Below are 21,832 nucleotides of genomic sequence, written 5' to 3'. Positions count from 1 at the left end.
AATTCATTTAAACTGAATAATTTTCACCCCTCAGAATATATATATATATAAATAATATCTTTCTTACATAAATTACTTGCTAATTAATTATGAGCGTGCGAGAGATTTATGAATTAACATGTTTTATATGGTCGGTCTCCTCATCCTTAAATTTATTATTTTCAAGGCACACTCATTTATTAAAAAGATCACATTAACAATTTTGATACAATTTTTATATTTATTAATTTTTCAAAGAAATTTATTTCCTGATATAAGCCGTCTCTTTCTAATCTGATTTGACGGTGAACCTTACCTTGATTGGCAGCTTCACGAGTGGCGGCAAACTGAAAGAGTTCAGATTGTGGGACCCACGCCGAGATTTGCTCTTTTTGACCACCCTAATGACTTGTCGTAGAGATGGCGATTCATAATAATACGTGCCTCGATTCTCAGACTAAACTATAGATATTTTCTGTTTCTATAAAAACAAATAATAACAATATACTATGATCATAAATTATTAATTCTTTTTCTTTCCGAAAAGAGAAAGAATACTTTTTTTCTCCAATATTATTAAATATATATATATATCAGTATAAAATTATGAATATATTTAATTTTAATGGATAAAAAGAAGAAATTTTTAAATAATATACTGACAACAATAAAATGACAAATACCCAATTCCTGGACTAAAAAGACCTGGGCTCATTTCGTAATTTGATCACTAATTTCATCTGGCTCTGTTTCGTACACGTAAATAATGCCCCCTTTTTGGAGGCTTGTAATGCAACAAATCAGCTTCTGTCCAAATTTTTACGCCTGATACCCCACAAATAGTTTTGAGAGGGGCGAGGAAGGGGCAAAATTGATTAGATTTGAACTTGATAAGGGATACAAGCCTAACATATTCTTCAAACTAAAGCCTATTGTACAAATTCTCGAAAGAAAGGGGTCAGAAAGGGCTTTGGAGCTAGCCAATTTCCAAAGGACGCGGTCCAAATTTTATGCTTCCACAGTCTTCCGTTTCCACCACCAACCTCATGAGCAACAAACTTCAAAACGCTTCTTCTAGATGATCACTAGCAACGGGAACTCGTAAAATGGGAAGGACTTCTCAAAAATGAAGTCCCCCGGCCAATGGGTATAGTGATATAGCCAAAGCAGAAGAAGCTGGGTTCTGTTCTTTGTGGTCCAGCAGATCAATTGACATGTGAATAAACATTCTTCAGTTTTCAATGCATCCATCTGGCCATTTTCATCGTCATTATCTTCCTTTTCTTGTGGGCACGATGCTTTTCTGCCATCCGTAGCTTCCTCTTAGCATTTCGCATTGGGTTGACGACAGCCATGACCTTTTCTTCTTGTTTCCGCTTGTCCCTCTTTACCTTAATACCTTTCCTTATCTCACTATAAAGCTGTACAAAATTTTGGATGCCTAAAGCATTCCGCATATTTTCGCGTACGTCTTGTGCTAGTTGCTTCACATCATCTGAAAGACATGGCAACAAGTTCATGTCAGCAGCGAATTGTATGTGAAAAGCAAAATTCATTTGATATATACTAGGAGATATATAATACAACGTAACCATCAAATGAATAACGAAAACAGAACCAGCCACCCTGAAAAAAAGAGTGACTAAGTTATAAACTATCTTTCAGACTTCAACTTCCATGTTTTCAAAGTAATAATTATTACAACAGCAATAATGATGACAGTATAAATATGAATGAGAACCTAAACATTTTTGAGAATGCAATCTATTGGTTCTTGATGTGGGAAATCCCCAATTGCTTAAATGCTACTAAACTCGGCTAAAGAGCCTAATGTTTATATGAGCATTTCTGGACAAAAACATGATGTATGGTAGTACTATAAAAAAGAGGAGTCATGTATCGAAAAGAGAAAGGACACGAGGAAATATACCAACTCCAGATCTCAAAATGATTTCTCGGACACAATACTTCCTTTTTTCTATGTGTCAAATGAATTGAAGCCAATAAAGAATTAGCCGAAAAGCATGGAAACAAATCAAAAGCGGAATTAGTCATCCCCATACTTAGAGATGGAATTACATAGGGGACTAAAGAGAGGAAGAATAAACTGACCAGGGATGACCTTCCCAGCAAATCCTTCACAAACTTTATACAAAGGCAGCAATATGTCAAATGCGTAATGTTGCAACTCATCCTGGTGGATTTGCAAAGAAATCTTTCCAAAGCTATTGAAGACGATTTTCATCTGCATGCAACCATTCAACATTAGACAATAATAATTACTTGAGCAGGGGAAAAAAAATCCTCTAATTTCAAGTTATAGAAGGAAAACCAAAAGAAAATTCACAGATATCTTCACCAAGCTTATTAATTCAGATGCAACACCATCTCCAACTAACCTGAATAGCTTCCATTTGAAGAGCAATTTTACCCATTTTTTTAATTAAATTAGAGATGAGCAAATATTGGAGATTTTCAGACTGCTCTCCATCATCTCCACCACGAACACCAGAGATAACATTTAAGAAGATGTCCTTTGCTTTCCTTGAATCCAGTAACCGAAAGGCTTCAAGAAATAGGCGCTGTTCCTGCTGTTCAAGTGTAGACCAGAACACAAATGGATCTGCACATTCCGCTTTTCCCATCAAAGAATGGATAGCACAAATTGTAAAGACAATATTCTGTGTAATCAGGTTATCTGTAGTATCATCAATGGCTTGTGTTTTCAGTTGGCAGCAGAGAGAAACAGCTATCATAAAAAGCCTATGTGGCTTCATAAGGAAAAAAGTTCCAAATGATTTTTCATGACTGTCTCTTCTGGCCTCAGTTGCAGCAGCAAAGTAAAAAGCCACAAGGCGACTAGATATGTTGCGTAACCATAGGTGTGGATGTAAGAGCAATTTGCATACAGCTTCCCATATATCCTGTGAAACAAAAGAGAAAGAAGGGAGAGAGACGGAAAGAAGTTAGCATATAATTGAAGTGGCGTGGAACTGGAAGGGTCGAGGTAAATGTAAAGCCACGGACCACAAAAGAGCAGAAAATCCGTAAAGAATAAATTCACAATTCAAACCAATTGACAGCAACATGGCGTTGTAGAAGATTTTATTGTAATGTGGACAGATGATATCAACAATAATGCCATAAATAAATGTGAATCAAATTACAATTCAAGAATGCAACCTTCATGGACAAATGATTTTGAGAATAAAACTAGTCCTCTATAATCATACATTTACCAATTGGTAACAGGTGAATCCCCGAATTACTTTTTCTAATTGACCCCGGAAAGATAATTTACCTAAGAAAATAGAAGTTGCTGGCATGTAATGGACTACAATGCCAAGAACAATGGAAAACTAGATATAGGCGTATAAACATAAAATTATGCACTTCTGCCAAAGCAATGTACTGAATGTGAAATCAGGATATTCAACCTTAAGTTAATGATGAGTGTTAAATTAATTTCAACAGACACTATCCTCAAAGCTCCAATTGACAATCTATAATGACCCTTTATAGGCCTCAATAAATCTCATTGACACCTTTATTCTTGAGCCTATTTTTCTAAATTTTTGCCCCAAACAACAATACCGTTTATCCATAAAATGAATATGCAACTTAATATATAATTAATTACGACATTTGAAGCACAGTATATTTCACTGTAGTATCTGCGGTTACCCATACCTCGAAACGATTTTCAAAGCTGAGATCTGGAAAATGATGTAGAATCTTCTCCAACAAAACTAATGAATAATATGCCTCTTTCCAGAGGGGAACAGAATCATCAGAAAGATCTAGGAATGGACCATCAGCAACTACATCGGCAGCAGCCTGCAAAATAGTTTTACTCACAGGCAATATACTGCTAATATGCTTTTGAAAGCTTTTATTCAAGACCTCTACCAGTAATCCCATGACCTGCACATACAAAATAGGAGGCCATTTGAAAATGGATGTAGCAAGAGAAAAAATCTGAACTTAAAGGGAAATGTTTCCATCAGTTCAAGCCCATATAGATTATAAATTGCAAATTTTGGACAGTAACAGTGCAACACGAGACATTAAAAAATGATCTGATTAAGCCCATGCAACAACATCTCCTTATCCCATTATACTCAAGAATGCATCATGCAAGCCGGTATACTACGACGCACACCATTATATCAGATGCATCTTGCCATCTTCCCAGAACCCCTCACACCATAGAAGGCTATTGACTGGCTGTTATATATCAATAGCCTTCTTGCAGACGAAACACTTGGAGAATGTAGCATGAAAACAACAGATATGTGTCCCTATAAACTCGCATCTGAAAATCGTACCCTTATTTTTATGCATACAAATATGCTGTTGGTAGAGTTCTTGAAACCAGATCTAATCTTACCACAATTTACCATTTATTACATGTATCAGAAATTTTACCTGTGCACCAATACTCTGGAGTCGCCGCTTTTCATCCACATACCAGGATAGACTAAAGTCGAGCATGGAATCTAGTGTATGAGGACTTACACGGCCAATCAGAAGCTTTAAAACTGTACCAGTCATTGAACGGACTTTAGTATCACTGTCATTGACCAAAGATTGCACCAAATGGATAAATATTGTTTGTGCTTGTTTCTCCAGAAAGTTCCTAGGAAATTTGATAATTATAGCGTGGATCATTTCGAGTACAGCTTCTCTTCCAGTTGAATACTCATAACTGCAAGAATAGCAAGTCAGTACGCCATATACATATATGTAGACACATATAATAAACAAAAATGTGTTCAACTGATGGACATACCTCAAATTCCTGAGCAGAAAATCTAAATGTTGTTGCAAATATGTTCCTGAAAGATGATAATCTAGCAAGAATTGCAATAAAATCTGACTGCATTTCTTACGAATTGGATCCACTTGACTTGTAACCATCAGTTCTGCAATGCGAATCATAAGATCATATATCTCAGGAACAACCAGCTTCCGATTAACTACTGCTTTTAAAACTGAGAGGGCAGTGAAAGAGGGATTCCTCTCCAGATCAACAAACAGTGGAAACTGAATTAGCAGATGCAGTTGATCAGACGAAAGGGTAATTTTTGTACTCCGCATGAGTACAGTTAACATTTTTAGACATGATTGCATCAGAGAATTGTTGGCATTTACAGAACTTTGGGCGATACCCAACAGCGTCACCTTTATTTTATCAGCCTGAGATGCAAGGGAAGGCAGGGGAAGCCTTACCAATGGCGTAAGACATCTAAGGGATGCAGATAAAATATCTTCGTACCTAGAACTTAAGCAGTTGCCAAGCAGTTTAACAAAGGGATCCAACATTGACAGAAGTTCTTCATCACTTTTATCCAATTTTACACTCTTCATTCGGTTATATAATAACTCCAGAGCAAACACTGCAATGAGATGCGAGCATCCTGATTTAGTTCCAATAACTCCACCAGCAGAAACTGCTTTATCATTCACACCATGTCTAGAGCGAGGCATCAAGTCAAAACTAGAAGCATTTGTAACCCGACCATTCTCCTCATTGATCCCATCCTCGATAAATCCATATATAAAAATAAATAGATCAGTTTGATCAACAGATGGATTACACTCAATACCAGCCGCTATGTGATTCAACATGCTTTCCAATTTGGTTTTCAGTTTAGGAGTCAGATGTTTCTGCATATGAGCTTTAACTGGAGATAGAAGTTTCAAGCCGTGACTTTTGAATGTTATGTTTTGAGCAATTATTTTCAAGGTTTCAAAGGACTTCACCTTCCTAGTTTCTTTCATTTTAGAAGCAATCTTTTCAACTTCTTTTTCCTCAGCAACATCCCCAAGAATATCATTCTCTACCACAGAAAGGAGATCTTCCACACAATAATCCAACTTCCCATTAATGTGATATGAAAGAAGCTTCGACAAAATAAAATTGAGACTATATCCCAACACATGGAGCTCAAATCCCCGCTTCAAGGTAGCTCGCAAAACCCCAACAACAAACTGCAAATATTCCAGACCGAGCTCCTTTAAACAAGCAGCCAAAGCAAGCCGAGCTTCATCACGGATGCTTTCCATGCGGTTCTTTAAATGGTTTGCAATGCGATGAATGATACTTGGAAGTTGCGAGTCCATCATGTCTGCAGGAAGCAACTTCAACACTTTCAGTATAGCCACATTGACGTTAACATTGGCCTTAACAGCATCATTATCCAGTAATTTTTGCATCTTAGGGAGCACAGTTTTTTGAAGGCATGCCTGTACATCACTGGCTATAACAGAACTACTGCATTTAACCAATGTAGCAGAAGAATTACTGCCACATTTGTGCAAAGTAGCTAAAGGAACTGTCTCAATGCTATCAGCAACGCTGTCTAAAGAGTCTTTCTTTACTTGATTGGAAAATTTTTGAGAAAAATGGAACTGGTCCAATATAGAGCAAATCAGCCGCAATAAAAACTTCTGCTTGTCCTGGTTCACCTTCATCTCCTGGAAACATCTGTTCAATAATGCATAATATGACTTCCATTCCAACTGAGCAGCAATTGAAGCAAGAGCTTCAATGCATGCAGTTCTAATGTGTTCTCCCTTTCCACCTTGTACATCTAACAACATATTGAAAAAGAGTGGAACAAACACTCTATTCATAATGTCCTGAAAATTAATAGTACTACATTGAGTTTCAAGCAGAATGACAGTTAAAAGAGAAAAACTTTCACATAATAAAAGGAAAGAATAATGACCTCCGAGAAGTTAATTTTACTGATAATGTTACTAAAGCGTAAAAGTGCCCTAGCCCTCCTATGCTTCTGCAATAACAAAAGAAACAGTAAGGGTCTCTCAAATAAGAAGAAACAGAAAATGCATGTTGTCAAGAATACTGCCCAAGCTCTTTTGCGAGCGATAGGAAATGGAAATAATTTCATTAGCCAACCAGTTTGTACAGGACATGAAAGCTTAAACAATGGTAAAAAAATTTTCTTATAAGAAAACTTGAAATTAAGCACAAAATTGGACCTGCAAATGAATAATATTGTTGAAAAAATCTTGCTCAGCATCCTCAGAGCACAGCACTTTGAAGGAATTTAGATTTTCCACCGCAGGAAGTTTCCACACCATATTTCGTAGTAACTCGATCCATTCCTGAAACCATGTAAATCAATTACAAAAATCATGCCAATGCTAGGGAGTACTTACTCCCTCTGCGCAAAACATTGTCCAAATCTAATGTCTTATCCATCTTCTAATGTTTTCATTCCAAACAACAACTAATCCTTAATCTCACATTAGTTGGGGTTGACTACACGAATCCTTTGTTTCCATATCTACTGTGTCAATTAAGCAATTAAAGCACAGTATAGAATTGGAAAATTTTGAAATACCTTCTGTGAATAGAAAAAATTGGAAAAGAAAAGAAAAGAAATGTAAATCATTTGCTATATTAGTAAATAAACAAAACATAAGACAGACAACAACAACAACTAAGCCTTAAACTCATTAGCATGAGCTTGTTCCCATTATGCTCTGTTCATAACTTTATTCTCAGTAATATTCAAATACTGAAGATCCTTTGTGACAACTTCCCTCCATGTGGTTCTAGGTCAAACTTCTCCCCTGTTTAGCAACCTCCATTACCAAAGTACCACACTTACAAACAAGGGCATATGGGGGTCTACATAAGTGGCGGTGGCAATTTTCTATGGTCTCCGTACACCTCACTTTAGACATAAAACTAGTCAACAATAAAAAATTTGGCAAAAGCTGTAAGTGGTAGTCAATGCAGTTACCACAGTAAAAAATAAGCATTAGAAAACTAGACACTTTTTTGAGGGTGAAGTAAAATATTTACTTCAAACAAGGTTATCAATGGTATTACACCAGAATCTCCAAGCTTTAGTATAGCTCAATCTACATAAACTATTTGACTGATATAATGCCAAAAGAATATAATGAAAACTATATAATACATGAGGGGTTACGTTAGTACCTTCCTAACCGAACTTCTATCCTTCATTGTGTTCCCAATGTGCTTCAAAAGAAACTTGTTTATTATGCGTAGAACACTAGTTTTTGTCCAAGAATATTTGCTATTTGTTGCAATCACTTCATAGGTACCATCATGGCTCTTATCCTCTCCACCAAGAATTAAAGCGCAAAATTCGACAAAAGAAAGCAACGACCTATACGCACTTTGCCTTAAAATTAATTCTTCTGATGACATATCATACACACAATGCGACAAGACAGCTAATGCATGATCTTCTTCGATAGTATAGAATAAACCCACATCTATCTTTTCGTAAGCACTGAGGATGCTGTCATAATCAAGGCCACCCATTTCTATAGCTGATGTTGCGTTCAATTCATGGATGAGTTTTGCCTGGATATAAGTCAACATTAATAAGCATTGTCAAGTGACAAAATTTCAATAATGACTCGATTCAAAATCAATATCAGTTAGGAAATTCAGAAAATAGCAAGCCTTACCACAAAGAGCACAGAAGGATCAGTTTTTGCAAGAGCATCAAGAAGATCACAGATATTCAACCGCACATCCAATTCAACAGAAATAAGAAGTGGAGAGATAGCATTAAGAACATTTTTTGTACGCTCATTTCCTAATACTGGTATAATATCTCGAATGATTTGCAAGCATTCACCACAGACACCTGCAGAGACAAATAAAACTTAATCACATACTGAGATAGAAGTTAAACAGCATACATACCAAATTTTGGGAAATATTCTCACCAGATTCTTTTTGTCTAGTTGCTAGCAATGGAAGCAAGACATCCAAAAATTTCCTTGATTGTACCTTATCTTGTATATACTTTGACAACAATTTGAAAATTCTAATATGCGTCTCTCCAGGATTTTTGGCCAACTTCCTAGTACAACAGAGGTAAAAGAGAGTTTAACAATTTTTTAAACTAACATGTAAAACTCATAATATAAGACCATATTGTTAGCAACTACAATGAAATATTCAACTGAGGCATGGACCAGTTGTGTTACTATTTAAAGCCCACCAAAACAAGAATGTCATATTCAAAAAAGAAAAGGAAAAAAAAAGAAGCAAGATCTAGTCGCCAGAAGCAGCTAGCACAAGCGGTTTGTGTTAGTATGCAGAAGAGTGAGAAACAGGAATGAAATTTGTCTCTTCTAATACCAAATACACAAACCTCCAGGGATGTTAGTACTAGCCTCCTCACCACCTGCAAAAAGTTGTTTTTTTCTTTTTGTTGTATTGTGGTTACCGCCTAATTCTCATAGGATGTTATAACTTATATAGGGTAGTGCAACATCAGTTCAGAATCAGAGTTCTCAAGTAATATACCTGTTCACTACTAGTCTATTTCCTAGTTGTATGACCAGAAAATCAGCCTCTTTGTTTTTTCTATTTCTTGTATTTTATATTTCAATTTTCTCTCTTTTCAGTATCTTATTTAGTATGCAAACAAATTAGGGTTAGGGTTAGGCCAGGGCTAGCTAGGCACATCAAACAGAAACCAACCTAACCATTTCCCTAAAAGCATTGCCTTCTGACATAAAGTAGCTAGAACTGAACTTCTCTCAGAACACAGGCTCAGAACTATATCTCAACTGACTGACTGATTCCTCTCACAAATAGTCGCTCCCAAAGTCCCAACTGGAGAAAGTCAATCACATTCTACAACCTCCTCGTAAACCTCACTAGGAACATTAAACAAACACAAAAAGGAAGGGCAAGCACCAGTAAAACAAGGGTAATATTCACAATCAATCGAGTACACAAGCCCATGTCATATTCATGGAGAATGTTCACTGCATTATTTTTTAAGGAAATAAGCTACCCACCTAGTAAATTGTCATTGCTCTTTCTCAACGATAGAAGAACATTAAACCAGGTACACAGGTGAAATAGCAGAAGTATATGTTATGTCAGGCACTAGACTAAACCAGACAGATGGATCTGTTACCTTAGCATATGTTATTTCAGGCACAATGAAAAATACAAATTAATAGTATTGAAGTGAACCATTAATACCTTTTGCTTGCACCATCACCTTGGAAAAGAAAGTGCAAGCTGGTGATAAGTTTGTCAACGTTTGGAAGTAGAAGTTTCTTGGCCACAGTGTCTTCGTCATCCAATTCTTCATCAAGATTCAGCAGGTTCTCAGTGAACTTAAGAACACAAGATTTGATAGCCTCAGAAGCAGTAGGGACAGTTAGAATTGAGAAAATATCAGGAACAAGATTCTTTTCCCTAGACAAGAGCGGTAGGAGGTGGAAACTGCTACTCATAGCCAAAAAGCATGAGAAAAGTGAACTTGGCTTCTCACTGCTAGAACCCTCCTGCTTAAAACTGTCAATTAAAGGTTTTACTGATGTGAAGAGCATGTCCCAGAACTCGCTACCAAAGTCATGATCATCATACTTATTGAGAACAACAGAAACAATTTTCAGACACAAAGACCTAAGATCCTTGAACTGCTTCAGAGATGTGCCAGTCTGAAAAGGCAATAATTTTCATTAGAAATATTTTGTAAATCCAACTTAATGCCAAGAATGACCATTGTCACCTCATGAATGACAGAGAATTTGCTTCTCAATGAGCAACCAGACTGCAGGTAAAACCGCAGTGACAAAAATCTCATCAAGACACATTTTCAAATAGGGATAGAGAGAACAGAATGATTAAAGAAAAATTTGTCCTCCCCAGTCAGCATTCATTATAAACACACAATAACTATTTAGTTAATTTACGTTACAAGGCTAAATGAAGAAACTGCTGATGTGAACCAGCAATAACAAAAATGATTTTGACGCTAGCAAGATTCAGTATATTCAGCATATTTAAACATTACCAGTGCATGATTAACTGCAGCAGTGTCTTCTTCATGCAATTCAAAGATAGCATTACAATCACTTTCAGTTACAGAAGATCCAGATCCCTTTGCAACATTAAGACTTGAAGTACAAAATCCCAACACTCGAACAACACATCCCATTAACAGATCCAGGAAAGGTCTGATATGTGATTCATCAAAAACTCCAAGAATATCTTCAATGACATGCAGAAAACCAAATCTCTTCTTCCAAGGGAGTTCCATTATATTTTCCAAGGTGAAGTACTTCAAGAGTTTCAATGGTTGAATTATATTGGTAGAACTTCCAGGTAAGGTCCAAAACATACTAGTGATACCATCAGCTTCCTTTGATATAATATGTAAAGGCTTTATTAACAGTGCAAAGAAAAGAGGTATCTCATTCACATCAAGTTGAGCTATGAATCGAAGAACTGCCTTTCGATGGTGCGCGCTTGTATGCTAACAAAAGAAGTATTATGACATTAACACATAAGATGACAGAAAATATATATATATATATATATATATAAAACAAAATTCTTTTTCTTATTATGGTTTTGGCTCAAAGGAAACCTTTTGCCATTTTCTATCAACAGTTCTCTAAATTTTTGTAATACCATCTCTGTTATAGAGAGATGAGAGAGTACGGTAGTCAATAAGATAGGAAGACATATAAAAGAAATGTACGTATCGGGCATACCTTTCGAGAGGCAAGCGTCTTTGGTTTTCTCACTTTCGGCATTAGAACAAGAATTATTAAAGGCACAAGATTAGCTCTATGACCTTCTTCAATGAGATAAGATTCTCTGCTCAAACTCCACGTCGTTAATTCCTCTCTCAAATTTTTTGAGATTATTAAGTTTCTAAGATGCTGCTCATATGGGAGCAAAACGTCATCTTTCCATGTTAAGAGGCAGTCAAGAACCCTCATCTGTATTTCAGCATCAGCTTCATCCATAAGTCTAGTAAAAACAGTTGGAGTTAAATCACCAAGTAGTTTTAGAAGATCTGAAACATAACACCATAAAACATCGACGTATATAGTAATGCATTTCCTAACCTGATTAGCAGAACGTCTTTTAAAAACTGACCCCGATAAAAGGCCTTAGGATTCCGCATAAGTTTAAACAAGTTTAACCATTCCTTGAGGACACCCCTCCACTCCTTGCCTTTGCAAGCATCTGTATTGAATGATCCAACACTGCAATCCCAACTTAAAAACATAAATTGACTGCACACTATGTGGTAAAGCTTTCACAAGAAATTGTCCAAACCGCTGAAAGAAAAAGAGACAGGAAGGAGAGAGAGCCTATCAGCAGGAGAACAAGGCAGAGCTACCTTTGAAGATCATTATTGTTGTAACCCAAAAACTTCAAGAACAGTGGTACAATTTGTCGAGAACGAGATTCAGCAACAGATGGAATTTTTTGTAAAGACTGCAGCAATGAGGATAGAATAGTTGCCTGTGGAGTGCTATCAGATGCAGGAACAGCAAAAGAAATAAAACGCTCAACCAAGTCTGAACACCAAAATCAGAGTGAAGTTAACGTCCAGACAACCTTCCTTTCCATCTCAATCAAAAAAGGAAAAATTAAAATAAATTGAAAACAGAACAAGCAGGCTTCACACATATGAGGTACACAAGAACCTATATATTCTAATCTTTTTTACATTCACAAAGAAGATGGACGCTCAATCTAGAGAACATAATATGTAAGGGTTCGTTTGGGTGGAAGCTTATTTCAAGCGACAAGAAAATTTGCAATAAAATGAAAACGACCAAGCTGGCTGCACAAAAATGAGGTATACAAGAACAAGACGTTCTAATCTTATTTATCTTCAGCAACAGAATGGAGACTCGATCTAGAACATAACAAATAGAACTGACCAGTTAAACAGCCTAATTTTCATTTAGGTATATGCTCGTTTCATGTGAAAAATTATAGAAATTAACATGATGTCAAATCATCATAAAGTAACATTGCAAATAACCTATATGCTTATTTGAAATGAAGGTGGATTCGAATTGAACACAGCGTTAATTTTTATAACTTTTCACTTGAAATACAAATCCAAGTCCATCATTTCAAACATTCATCTATCCAAATGCACTGTAATGTCATGTGACAATGAAGGAGACAAAAAAAGCATGCAAGAGTAACATTGTCCCCAATCAGAACAGCATGGAAATTCTATCACTTACCATTAGAGTTGTAAGGAAAATCAGTACTTTGTCCATCCAGTTTATCATGCGATGACTGAAATGCAGATAGGCATTTCTCAAAGTAGCAAATAAATTTGTCCCATACAAGAGTAACATGTTCCCCAATCAGAACTGCAAGGCACTCAGATGCCGGATTCCATAGATAACTAAAACGGTTATGGAAGATGCCAATCATTCCACTCAAAATGATGGGTATATAAGTTTCAGATATCCTTCCAGCAGAGAGAGCCATCTGTATTTTAGAGATTAATAGGATAACTTTCCTGCTACTAGAAATTGAAAGAGGAGTTGCTTCAATCAAGAGGAGGAGCTGAAGAACCTGGCATTCAAAGGGAAATCCATCATTACTTAATTAGAATAAGTGTCAAATGGAAGGAATCATGACAGCATAGATATACATACATTAATACCATGACTGTCTGCAGAATTAGTCTGAGGAACTTCTGTTTTCATTCTCTTCTCAGGTTGCTGATCCTTCACTGATATTTCACATTCCTGATATTCATAGTGGCACAGAATTCTTAGGGTTGCAACACGAATTCCCTTGTCTGAGTTGCACAAATTATCAGCAAACATGTCTAATGCATCAACAGCCTTCTTTATTTCAAACTCAGGATGATATGTTATATGGCAATTGTCAGACTCCAATTTAGGCCTATCAGATTAGTGGTAGCAGAGTTACAGCAAGCACAAAGTTTCCAATCAAAACATACGATCAACATGTAGTTAGCACTAAAAAAAAGAAAAAACAGGCTTAATACATAAACACCAGCAAATTATCAACTTACCCATGCACATAGTCCAGATAATCAGCAACAGCAGTTAATACATGCAATGACGATTTGCATTTTTTTGCAAGACACAAAATTTTGCTAGTTTCTTCAAAACCAGAAATTTTGCCAGTTTTGCAACAGGAACTTAAAGCAGCTCCAACCAGGCTTTGCCAAGTACATTTGTGAACACCAGCAATAGTTTCTGAAAGAACAGCAAATAATTATTTACAATTCACATAAAAGCAATATACAGAATCGTGCAAGCTATTAATACAAAACCACTTCAACAAATCTTTAGGACAATACATCAGCACGCTTAATTTGTTATAATTATACAAACTTCCCTCTCTCAGACTAAACTTTACAAATGAAAATGTGACCATAATTGACAACTAGAACATCAACATATACAGAAAATCTGAAACTTCTCTAAGGGCTTTAAAATAAAACCACCTCAATCAAATCTAAGTACAACATTAAAGCCATTGCATATCACAAGTCATTCATGAAGACATGCAACCAGAGGTAAACAGGTAAAATTACGTCCAAATTCAAACTACATCCCAGAATTAAAGGAGATATTGTCTCACCATCGTCAATCATCAAGAGGCAATCAAGTGTACCTAACAAATCCATTAGTAACAATGGCTTTGCTCGGATACCCATCATATGAGGATAACAGCAGATGACTCCCCAGAGCAGAGCCAACTTGTCCTTATCAATTGTAGTAGATGATGGATTGCCAAGAGTAATGTTATTGATCACCCCAGTCCAGGAGGAGATAGCCCCCTTTAGAAAACCACATATCTTTGAAAGACTTTCTTCGGATGTACCATCTAAAATGCCGGAACTTAAACTGTCCTTTTGCAGTCTCTCACAGAAGGACAAAAGCATGCATAGAACATCCTCTTGTGAAGTTTCTATTAAATCATTCAACGCACTGAAAATCCAATAGAAGTGTTAACTTGTGTGCCCAAACTACAACATTTCATGAAAACCCCTAAATCAATTAAACCATGATGATTACCTCAAAATATTAACTCTGAATGCATATATTACACAGGGATCCTTCTCCAGCAGTTCCTTAATAAAAGTCAAACAACTAAAACCCAAACCACATGTATGTCAGAAAAAGGAGATAGAAACACAGGAAATGGTAACAAAAACAAACAAAAAAAAAAAAAAAAAAAACAAAAAAAAAGGAAAAAGAAAAAGAAAAATATGCCACTGGAGGCAACACCTTGAGTTCCTCAATTGAAACACAGGAGTCCATTGCAATGAACAGGCAGAGATAGTAGACATATCATTTAAGCTCTTGAGCCCATCAAGAATGCACAGCATTAATTGCAGAACCTTATCAACAACTTTAGAATTGCCTTCTTCCACCACAATGCTAGAAGGAACAATAAACTTCTGAACAATTGACTTTACTCGTTCAATCATTTGTTGGTAATCTGCACAATATCAGTATAAGTTGGAAATGAAAAAGGATATAGATAGTATACATTTTTCCTCACCCTTGTAGAGAGGTATATAGATGTAAGTTCAAACACACTGAAGAACTTAGAAAATAAAACTATAAGAAGACTACCGTTGCTCACCTGAAATCTTCATCCCATTATTTATCTCAACAACTGAAATAAGCAGTGATAAAAGACAACTTAGATGCTGGTCATTTTCATAGTCACCTAATCTCTGATCTAAGCAATTCCATATCAAATTCAACTCCTTTGGTTCCAGATCCTCGCATAATCTTCGGAAGGTAGCAGTTAGAACTTCAATAACAGAATCCACATCTAAAAGAGAGAGAGAGAGAGAGAGAGAGAGAGAGAAACACAATTACACAAAAGAATATTCCACTCCATGATAAGCATAATCCATCCAGAAATAGAATTGAGTAATCAATCAAAGCAAACTACCAGCCATAACAGATTTATCAAAAGCCCAACTATGCACTGCAGGTTCTCAGGGTTAAACATAGGACACTCATAAAAGACATAAGAAAACATTCAAAAAATTTTAAAGGAATATCAACCTAAAACTGCTCTCCCCACTATTCCTATGTGCTACTTTGTAGGTCATCGTGTTATTTCTGTATGCAGGACTCAGCAGAAGAAAAGATATTTTAAAACCTAATCACCTGATCACGTTTTCTCCAAAAATGAATAAGGTAATAAGTGAATCAACATTTCCTTAAACCATTATGATTAATGACTCAAATATTATTCAGAAAACATTTTCTCCAGTACACTGTCAAAAATGAAATAAAAAATTATGAAAGTTATATAATAGAGAATGAAAGTAGTGAACGATTGGGTAAACATTAAGCAGAAAGGAAGCATGTAAATGATATTAAACTGCAAATAGTTAGTGTGAGGCAGTGTCCTAGAGAAAGAGCTTGCCTTGGTCAAACTTCTCACTAATAGTGAATATAGAATTTTCGGTCAATAGCTGCAGTACCCGATCTGCTCTTGAATGAAACCTTGAAGAGGTCCCTCTCATAATATGATAAAGTAAAGCACTAACTCCAGATTTTCGTGTAAGTAATGGTTTCTTCACAACCTCAAACATGATCTTTCTAATGCCTGCAATTAAAAGCGCACACATCATTAACTTGCGCATAAATTCAAATTTCATACCAAACTCCTCAAGAAAAAACAAGCAAAAATTTGAGTTCAACAAATGCAACACTATTAACAAAGAAAAACTATAATACCAAAATATTTCTTCCATTCACCCAAAAACAAAGGAATAAACTATATTTTCTTGCTCAAGTAGTACATTTATAAGCATATCTTTTATGAATACAAAGTAGGTCACATCACATGCAGAAAAAAAAATGAGAAAAACGCTTGGCCTCCCCTGAAAAAAACTAACATATCTATTCCATAACAATACAATAAAAACTTTTCCAGAAAGAACTATACTCCTATATTTAGTGGACTACAGTACGCAAAAAATAATTTAACTTGATAAAGTTTCTAAAGTAGTTGCATCAATAACTTAAAACATATGCACTTCCCAGTTACAGTAGTTACTAGTTCAAAAAGGCCTTTTGTCCCCCAAGAAGAAACCAAAGAAAGACCGCAACAATTATAAAGATAGCTCAACAGCAACAGCATAACTAAAACCAGCAAAAATTACAATTTTTATGTATTATTAAGCAATATTTGGCTCCACAAACTGCCAAGAAAAACCAATGTAAACAGATACAGGCAATGAATTTCAAGAATGACAGCATGACAATACCTTTTCTAAGCTGCTCCTTGGGAGCATTTCTCAGCAAAAATGAAGTTGCCTCTGCCATAAATTCTTGGACATAGCCCTTTGGATAATATCTTAATTTTATTGTCAACCTGAAAAAAATAAATAAATACATTAAGTGGGAAAAGGCAATTCCATCAATTAAAAGTGTACAAATATATGTACGCAAATTATCCAATAAAACATACAATAAGTTAAAATAACAATGTTTACTTACTTGAGCACGTGTACAACATCCTTCACGAGATATTTTTGCAAGTACATCAGAATATAAGACCATGATGTAAAAATCTGCAGATAATCCAAGATTAAAGTTTATAAAAATAGTAAGCCATAATGAACTATAAAAAATGGTATGCACAGATTAAACTTCATTGGAACCATGTTTAGACCTGCTCGATGATCTCTGGCTCCCTGTCAGCACCACTTTCAAGGAGAGAGACAAGTGAATCAGCAATCCTGGGCAAAAAGCTGGCAAGTCCCAAAATTATACATCAACCATGTCAGAAACAGAAAATAAGAAATTAGTACACCGACACAGAAAGGTTCACATAGAACAATATTAGGAAATTCTCAATGAACTTTCAAGACCTGGTAATTGCATTATAGTCTCCTTGCAGATGGAAAACATAACAAGTTAATACATTGGATCAAGAAAACACTTTCAAACTTTAAACCCCTCTTTTGACCGATCAAGAACCCAAAAAAGGAAAATAAAATACGAGGAATAGGATCACAAAGCTTCTACTTTTGAGACTATCAAATGCATAGAGAAGGGGATAATGGGGGAAGAGACAAAGAGAGTTCAAGAAAAGATAAAGGATCCAAAAGTTGAACAAGCAGACACTTGAGAACTGAAGACAATTCACATGCAAGGAGCATCTCCACATGTTTTATAGAAAATTTACCAAAGACACTTCTGTTTACTCTACGCATTAACTCATAAGAAATAAAAATTAGACTAATAAATCCTACTAGAAAACTAATTGAGGTAAACTATATGGATTCCTTTCCTCTATTGCACCTGGTTTAGGGCTATATCTACAAAAACATCTGTAGCCAATAAATCCTCTTTAGCTACTTCCCCAACTCATTCTAGGTTTTCCCCTTTCTTTCTTAATTCAGAAAAAAAAAATATATATATATATATATAAAAGGTCGTTTTACAAGTATTCAAAAACTGGGAAATCTATTTACCGTGGAAAATATCGAAAACAAATGTTACAGAAAAAAGAAAGAAAGAAAAATCAATGACCATGACCCAAAGGAATAATAAACTCACGAGATGAAGTCCTCTAGTAGATCTCTAGATAGAACTGCAATTAACCTGTAGAAATTAAACAAACTGCATGAGAAGCATATTGACACTAGTAGTTTTTGGTAAAAAAGACAGATTTTATTGACAGATAAGAGACACACCGACGCAGAAGAAGATGTCAATTAAAAAAAAAAAAAAAGCAGACAGATATCCCAAGAAAATAAGAAACATTTCCATCCAATCTCAAAAAAATATGAAAACATGTATGCTTATCACAACATTACCAGTTCAATGATAATGTTCAAGAATTTAACAATGTTTCTCTTAAACAATTCAAAGATCTATTTTCCTAGCAGCATGGAATGGTGAGATAAATATAACTTTTGGGGAAGCCCAGAAATATTATTTATGCCAAATCCATAATTGGTCCTTCTCTTTCTCTGCACTATTATAAATCAAGCTAATCTCCTGCTTGATATCATAGGGAGTAAATAGAGGAGGGACCATTTTTATTTGCTGCAAAGACAAGGCAAAATGACTAGCATACCTCAGGTAAAAAGAAATACGCAAGTACATGCATTCATTTGGTCTAAATAGGAAAACAGGTCAAGCGTTTAAGAGCATATGACAACAAAAAATGCCCACAAGACAAATAGTTGTCAATCAGAAAAAAGGAAGTATCTTATGATTTGAGTTCTCCAATTTCGACCTAATACACTTCAATCTTGCAGCAAGTGCAGTTTTGTGCTCTTCTTTTATCTCAATGATGTTGGTGTTCATTATTTCCTATCTCCATCAGGGAATAATTTGAAAACCCATGAATCCCCAAGCCAGATTAATGTCATCATAATTCAAAAATAAATAGCCACTATCTATATCCATACTTTAGTGAAAGTTGAATGGCATGAAATTGTCTTCTAAAGCAAATGATGCCATCATATATCATAAAATTTGAAGAATCCAAATTATTCAAACAAAGAGTAGAAAAGGGGGATAACAAAGGCATTATTAAGGATTATCTCAAATAAGATAAGCATAAGAATGCAGCAGAACAAAGAGCATGTACCTGAGAATAGGCTCAAGCGACAATCGTGCTTTCATTTGTAATCTAGAAAGAAGTTCTGAAAGAATTGATTCTTTGTGCAGTAGCACAAAAGGTAATGTTTGTACCAAGGGCATCATCGTCTCATAAAACGAGATGAAGTCCTCTGCAGTATTCAATTCCTGTATTTTGGACATACCATAAACATCATAAACATAGTGAAACAAAATAGAAATATTTAAATCCATGGAATGGAACAGAAATTTAAAATTTCAATCCAGAATTTTTCAAGTCTTGGCTCACCAAAGGGACACGACACTACTTCACCTTCAAATCTATTCTATGTCAATATGGACAAGTTTAAGAAAAAAAAAGCATCAAACACAACCATTCTAATTTGTCCAATCTCATTACATCTGTTTCTTTTGTGAGAAAAACTTTCCAAAAAGGTGATAATCAAACATGTAAACCAATTGTCAAATACAACTTGCAACATAACCTTGATGGAAAGAAAACCATTTCCTACAAGAGCAAGACTGGACTAAGAAGGGCAAAAGAATAATCTGAATGAAAATAACTCCATTCTCTCAATAACCAATCATTGTAGAATTAGATAGCGTGTCAACTACCTGAATTTCAGTTTCCATCAATCAAAAGATTCCTATAATTCAAGTAAAATACACACATTATCGAAAAAGACATACCCTCCATTCCACAAGGAAATCCCGGAAAAAAGAAGAACCCTCAGATGGCTCAGCTTTGAATTTATCAAGGCTTCGGTAGACATCAATTTCAATTCCTTCTATTCTCTGAGAGAAGGTCTTGAACTGGACAAAATAAACCAATTCAAGTATGAACACAGACAAATACTAAATAAAGGAACAAATAGTGCAAACAGTTAACAAAAAAAAAATAATAAACAAGAAAAGCACGGGCCAAAAGAAAAAACGAGGAAGTTGTTGGTAAATTTCTTCTGAAAAACCATGTAATAATGTTTAAATATGGACCAAATTTTGGATACATCAATAGTTATGTCCTTCTGCTGCGATGTTAAATAGAGTTCAACTAGCTAGCAATAAATCCTATAGGCAGAAATTAAGTTATGCGGCCACTTAAAATATCAATATCAATCAAATTGCAGGACTTTGGTCATTCTTATTCCTCTTTCTCTGTTTGCATCTGTACACACTTGTTGTATCTAAACTGCTTACAAAATTCTCAATAAAGTTTAAGAGAGAAATAGAGAGAACGTACAATGAAGCGGCGGCGACCGGCCGATTTGTTGAGTGACTTGACAGCCTGGGCATGCGACGGCGTCGCCATGGGAAATCTTATTCTGTGTTATTGTTGTTACTAATAAACATACGAAGGATATGGAGATGGAATTTTGCTGCTGCAGAGAGGAAAATTTAAAATCGCTAAAACCCTGTCTGCCTTAAAGGCTTAAACCCTGTCTCCGTTTCTATAGTCTGGAGTATAGCGAAGCAGGACCGCCATGAAGACCAAAGAGGACGCTCCAGATGGGTCGGGTGGTTCGGCTCACAATTTGGGCTTTCGGAGGGCCTTTGCTCTTTACTCTTTAGTTGATGACATTGGGCTCGGTTTGGGGTGACCTGGGCCTGGCCAGAGGTTAGACCAGTTTTCTTTTTCTTTTTTTGAGGAAATGGTTAGAACGCTTTAAGGAATTAAATTGTTATAAGTATTTTTTATTGTCATTGGTCATCAATTAATAATTGGAGGAGAATTTTTAAGAAATTGAAGGTTTTATTTAAGGGTTGAAAAAAGGAACAAATACACAAGAATGTTTAGAGAGACATTGATTTTTTTTTTAATATATATTTAAATAATGTTCTCCCGTTTATCATTATTAACAAATAAAAATTTTATACCTAAACACCACATGCTTCAATTGAGTTTAACCCAATAGTTATCATTTATCTCCACAAATTATGAGAAGTATCAACATCTAAATTACAATGAAATTGAACTAAAGAATTAGAAGAAACAAAAAAACATAATGCTACCTTATCTTAATTTTATTAATTATTGAAAAACATTGTGGAAAAAAATAAAATGTATTATTATTTTTTTAATACTTTGAATTAAAACTGATGACGTTATATTCTTGTATTTTATACTCTCTCGGTCTTAAATTTTTTTTTGTTGCATATAATATCAATGGTTTTCAAATCTATATAAAACCAGATTAAATCAATTAATTAAATTTATTGAAAATATAATTATGTGAAACTCAGTTGAATTATTTATTTGTAATTAAAATATATTAAAAATAAGAATTTCACTATACAAATAAATTTTATACAAAATTATTTAAAAAATGAATATCGTATTTTGAACGGTGGAATTAATTTATAATAAAACCAAACCACATTTATAAGTTTTATTAATTTTAAGTATCTTTTATATTTAGTTTGGTCTAAATTTTCTATA

At 35.0% G+C, this 21,832-nt stretch overlaps 1 protein-coding gene across 1 annotated transcript; it reads right to left on the bottom strand.

Moving 5' to 3' along the window:
- Window positions 1–670: 670 nt before the first annotated feature.
- On the bottom strand, window positions 671–20,859 carry LOC105633306 (ARM repeat superfamily protein). Its single transcript, XM_089724349.1, has 31 exons — window positions 20,636–20,859; window positions 20,086–20,208; window positions 19,406–19,563; window positions 18,364–18,408; window positions 17,474–17,552; window positions 17,299–17,372; window positions 17,067–17,173; window positions 16,220–16,402; window positions 15,419–15,613; window positions 15,058–15,271; window positions 14,845–14,919; window positions 14,408–14,757; window positions 13,833–14,019; window positions 13,447–13,699; window positions 13,024–13,363; window positions 12,159–12,339; window positions 11,881–12,021; window positions 11,521–11,782; window positions 10,818–11,279; window positions 9,998–10,461; window positions 8,722–8,858; window positions 8,458–8,639; window positions 7,958–8,350; window positions 6,988–7,113; window positions 6,714–6,779; window positions 4,772–6,624; window positions 4,408–4,687; window positions 3,670–3,903; window positions 2,379–2,903; window positions 2,092–2,224; window positions 671–1,474 (listed from the first exon to the last, which is right to left on the bottom strand). The coding sequence occupies exons 1-31, from the start codon at window positions 20,702–20,704 to the stop codon at window positions 1,218–1,220; spliced, it is 8,148 nt and encodes a 2,715-aa protein (XP_089580475.1). The 5' UTR covers window positions 20,705–20,859; the 3' UTR covers window positions 671–1,217.
- Between the last annotated feature and the right edge of the window lie 973 nt (window positions 20,860–21,832).

Source organism: Jatropha curcas, chromosome 7 (genome assembly GCF_041381405.1).
Source record: "Jatropha curcas cultivar XTBG-Jc1 chromosome 7, XTBG_Jcur_1.0, whole genome shotgun sequence".
Classification (NCBI taxonomy): Eukaryota; Viridiplantae; Streptophyta; class Magnoliopsida; order Malpighiales; family Euphorbiaceae; genus Jatropha; species Jatropha curcas.
Note: the sequence above shows the minus strand (reverse complement) of the source record. Positions and strands in the feature narration are given on the sequence as shown.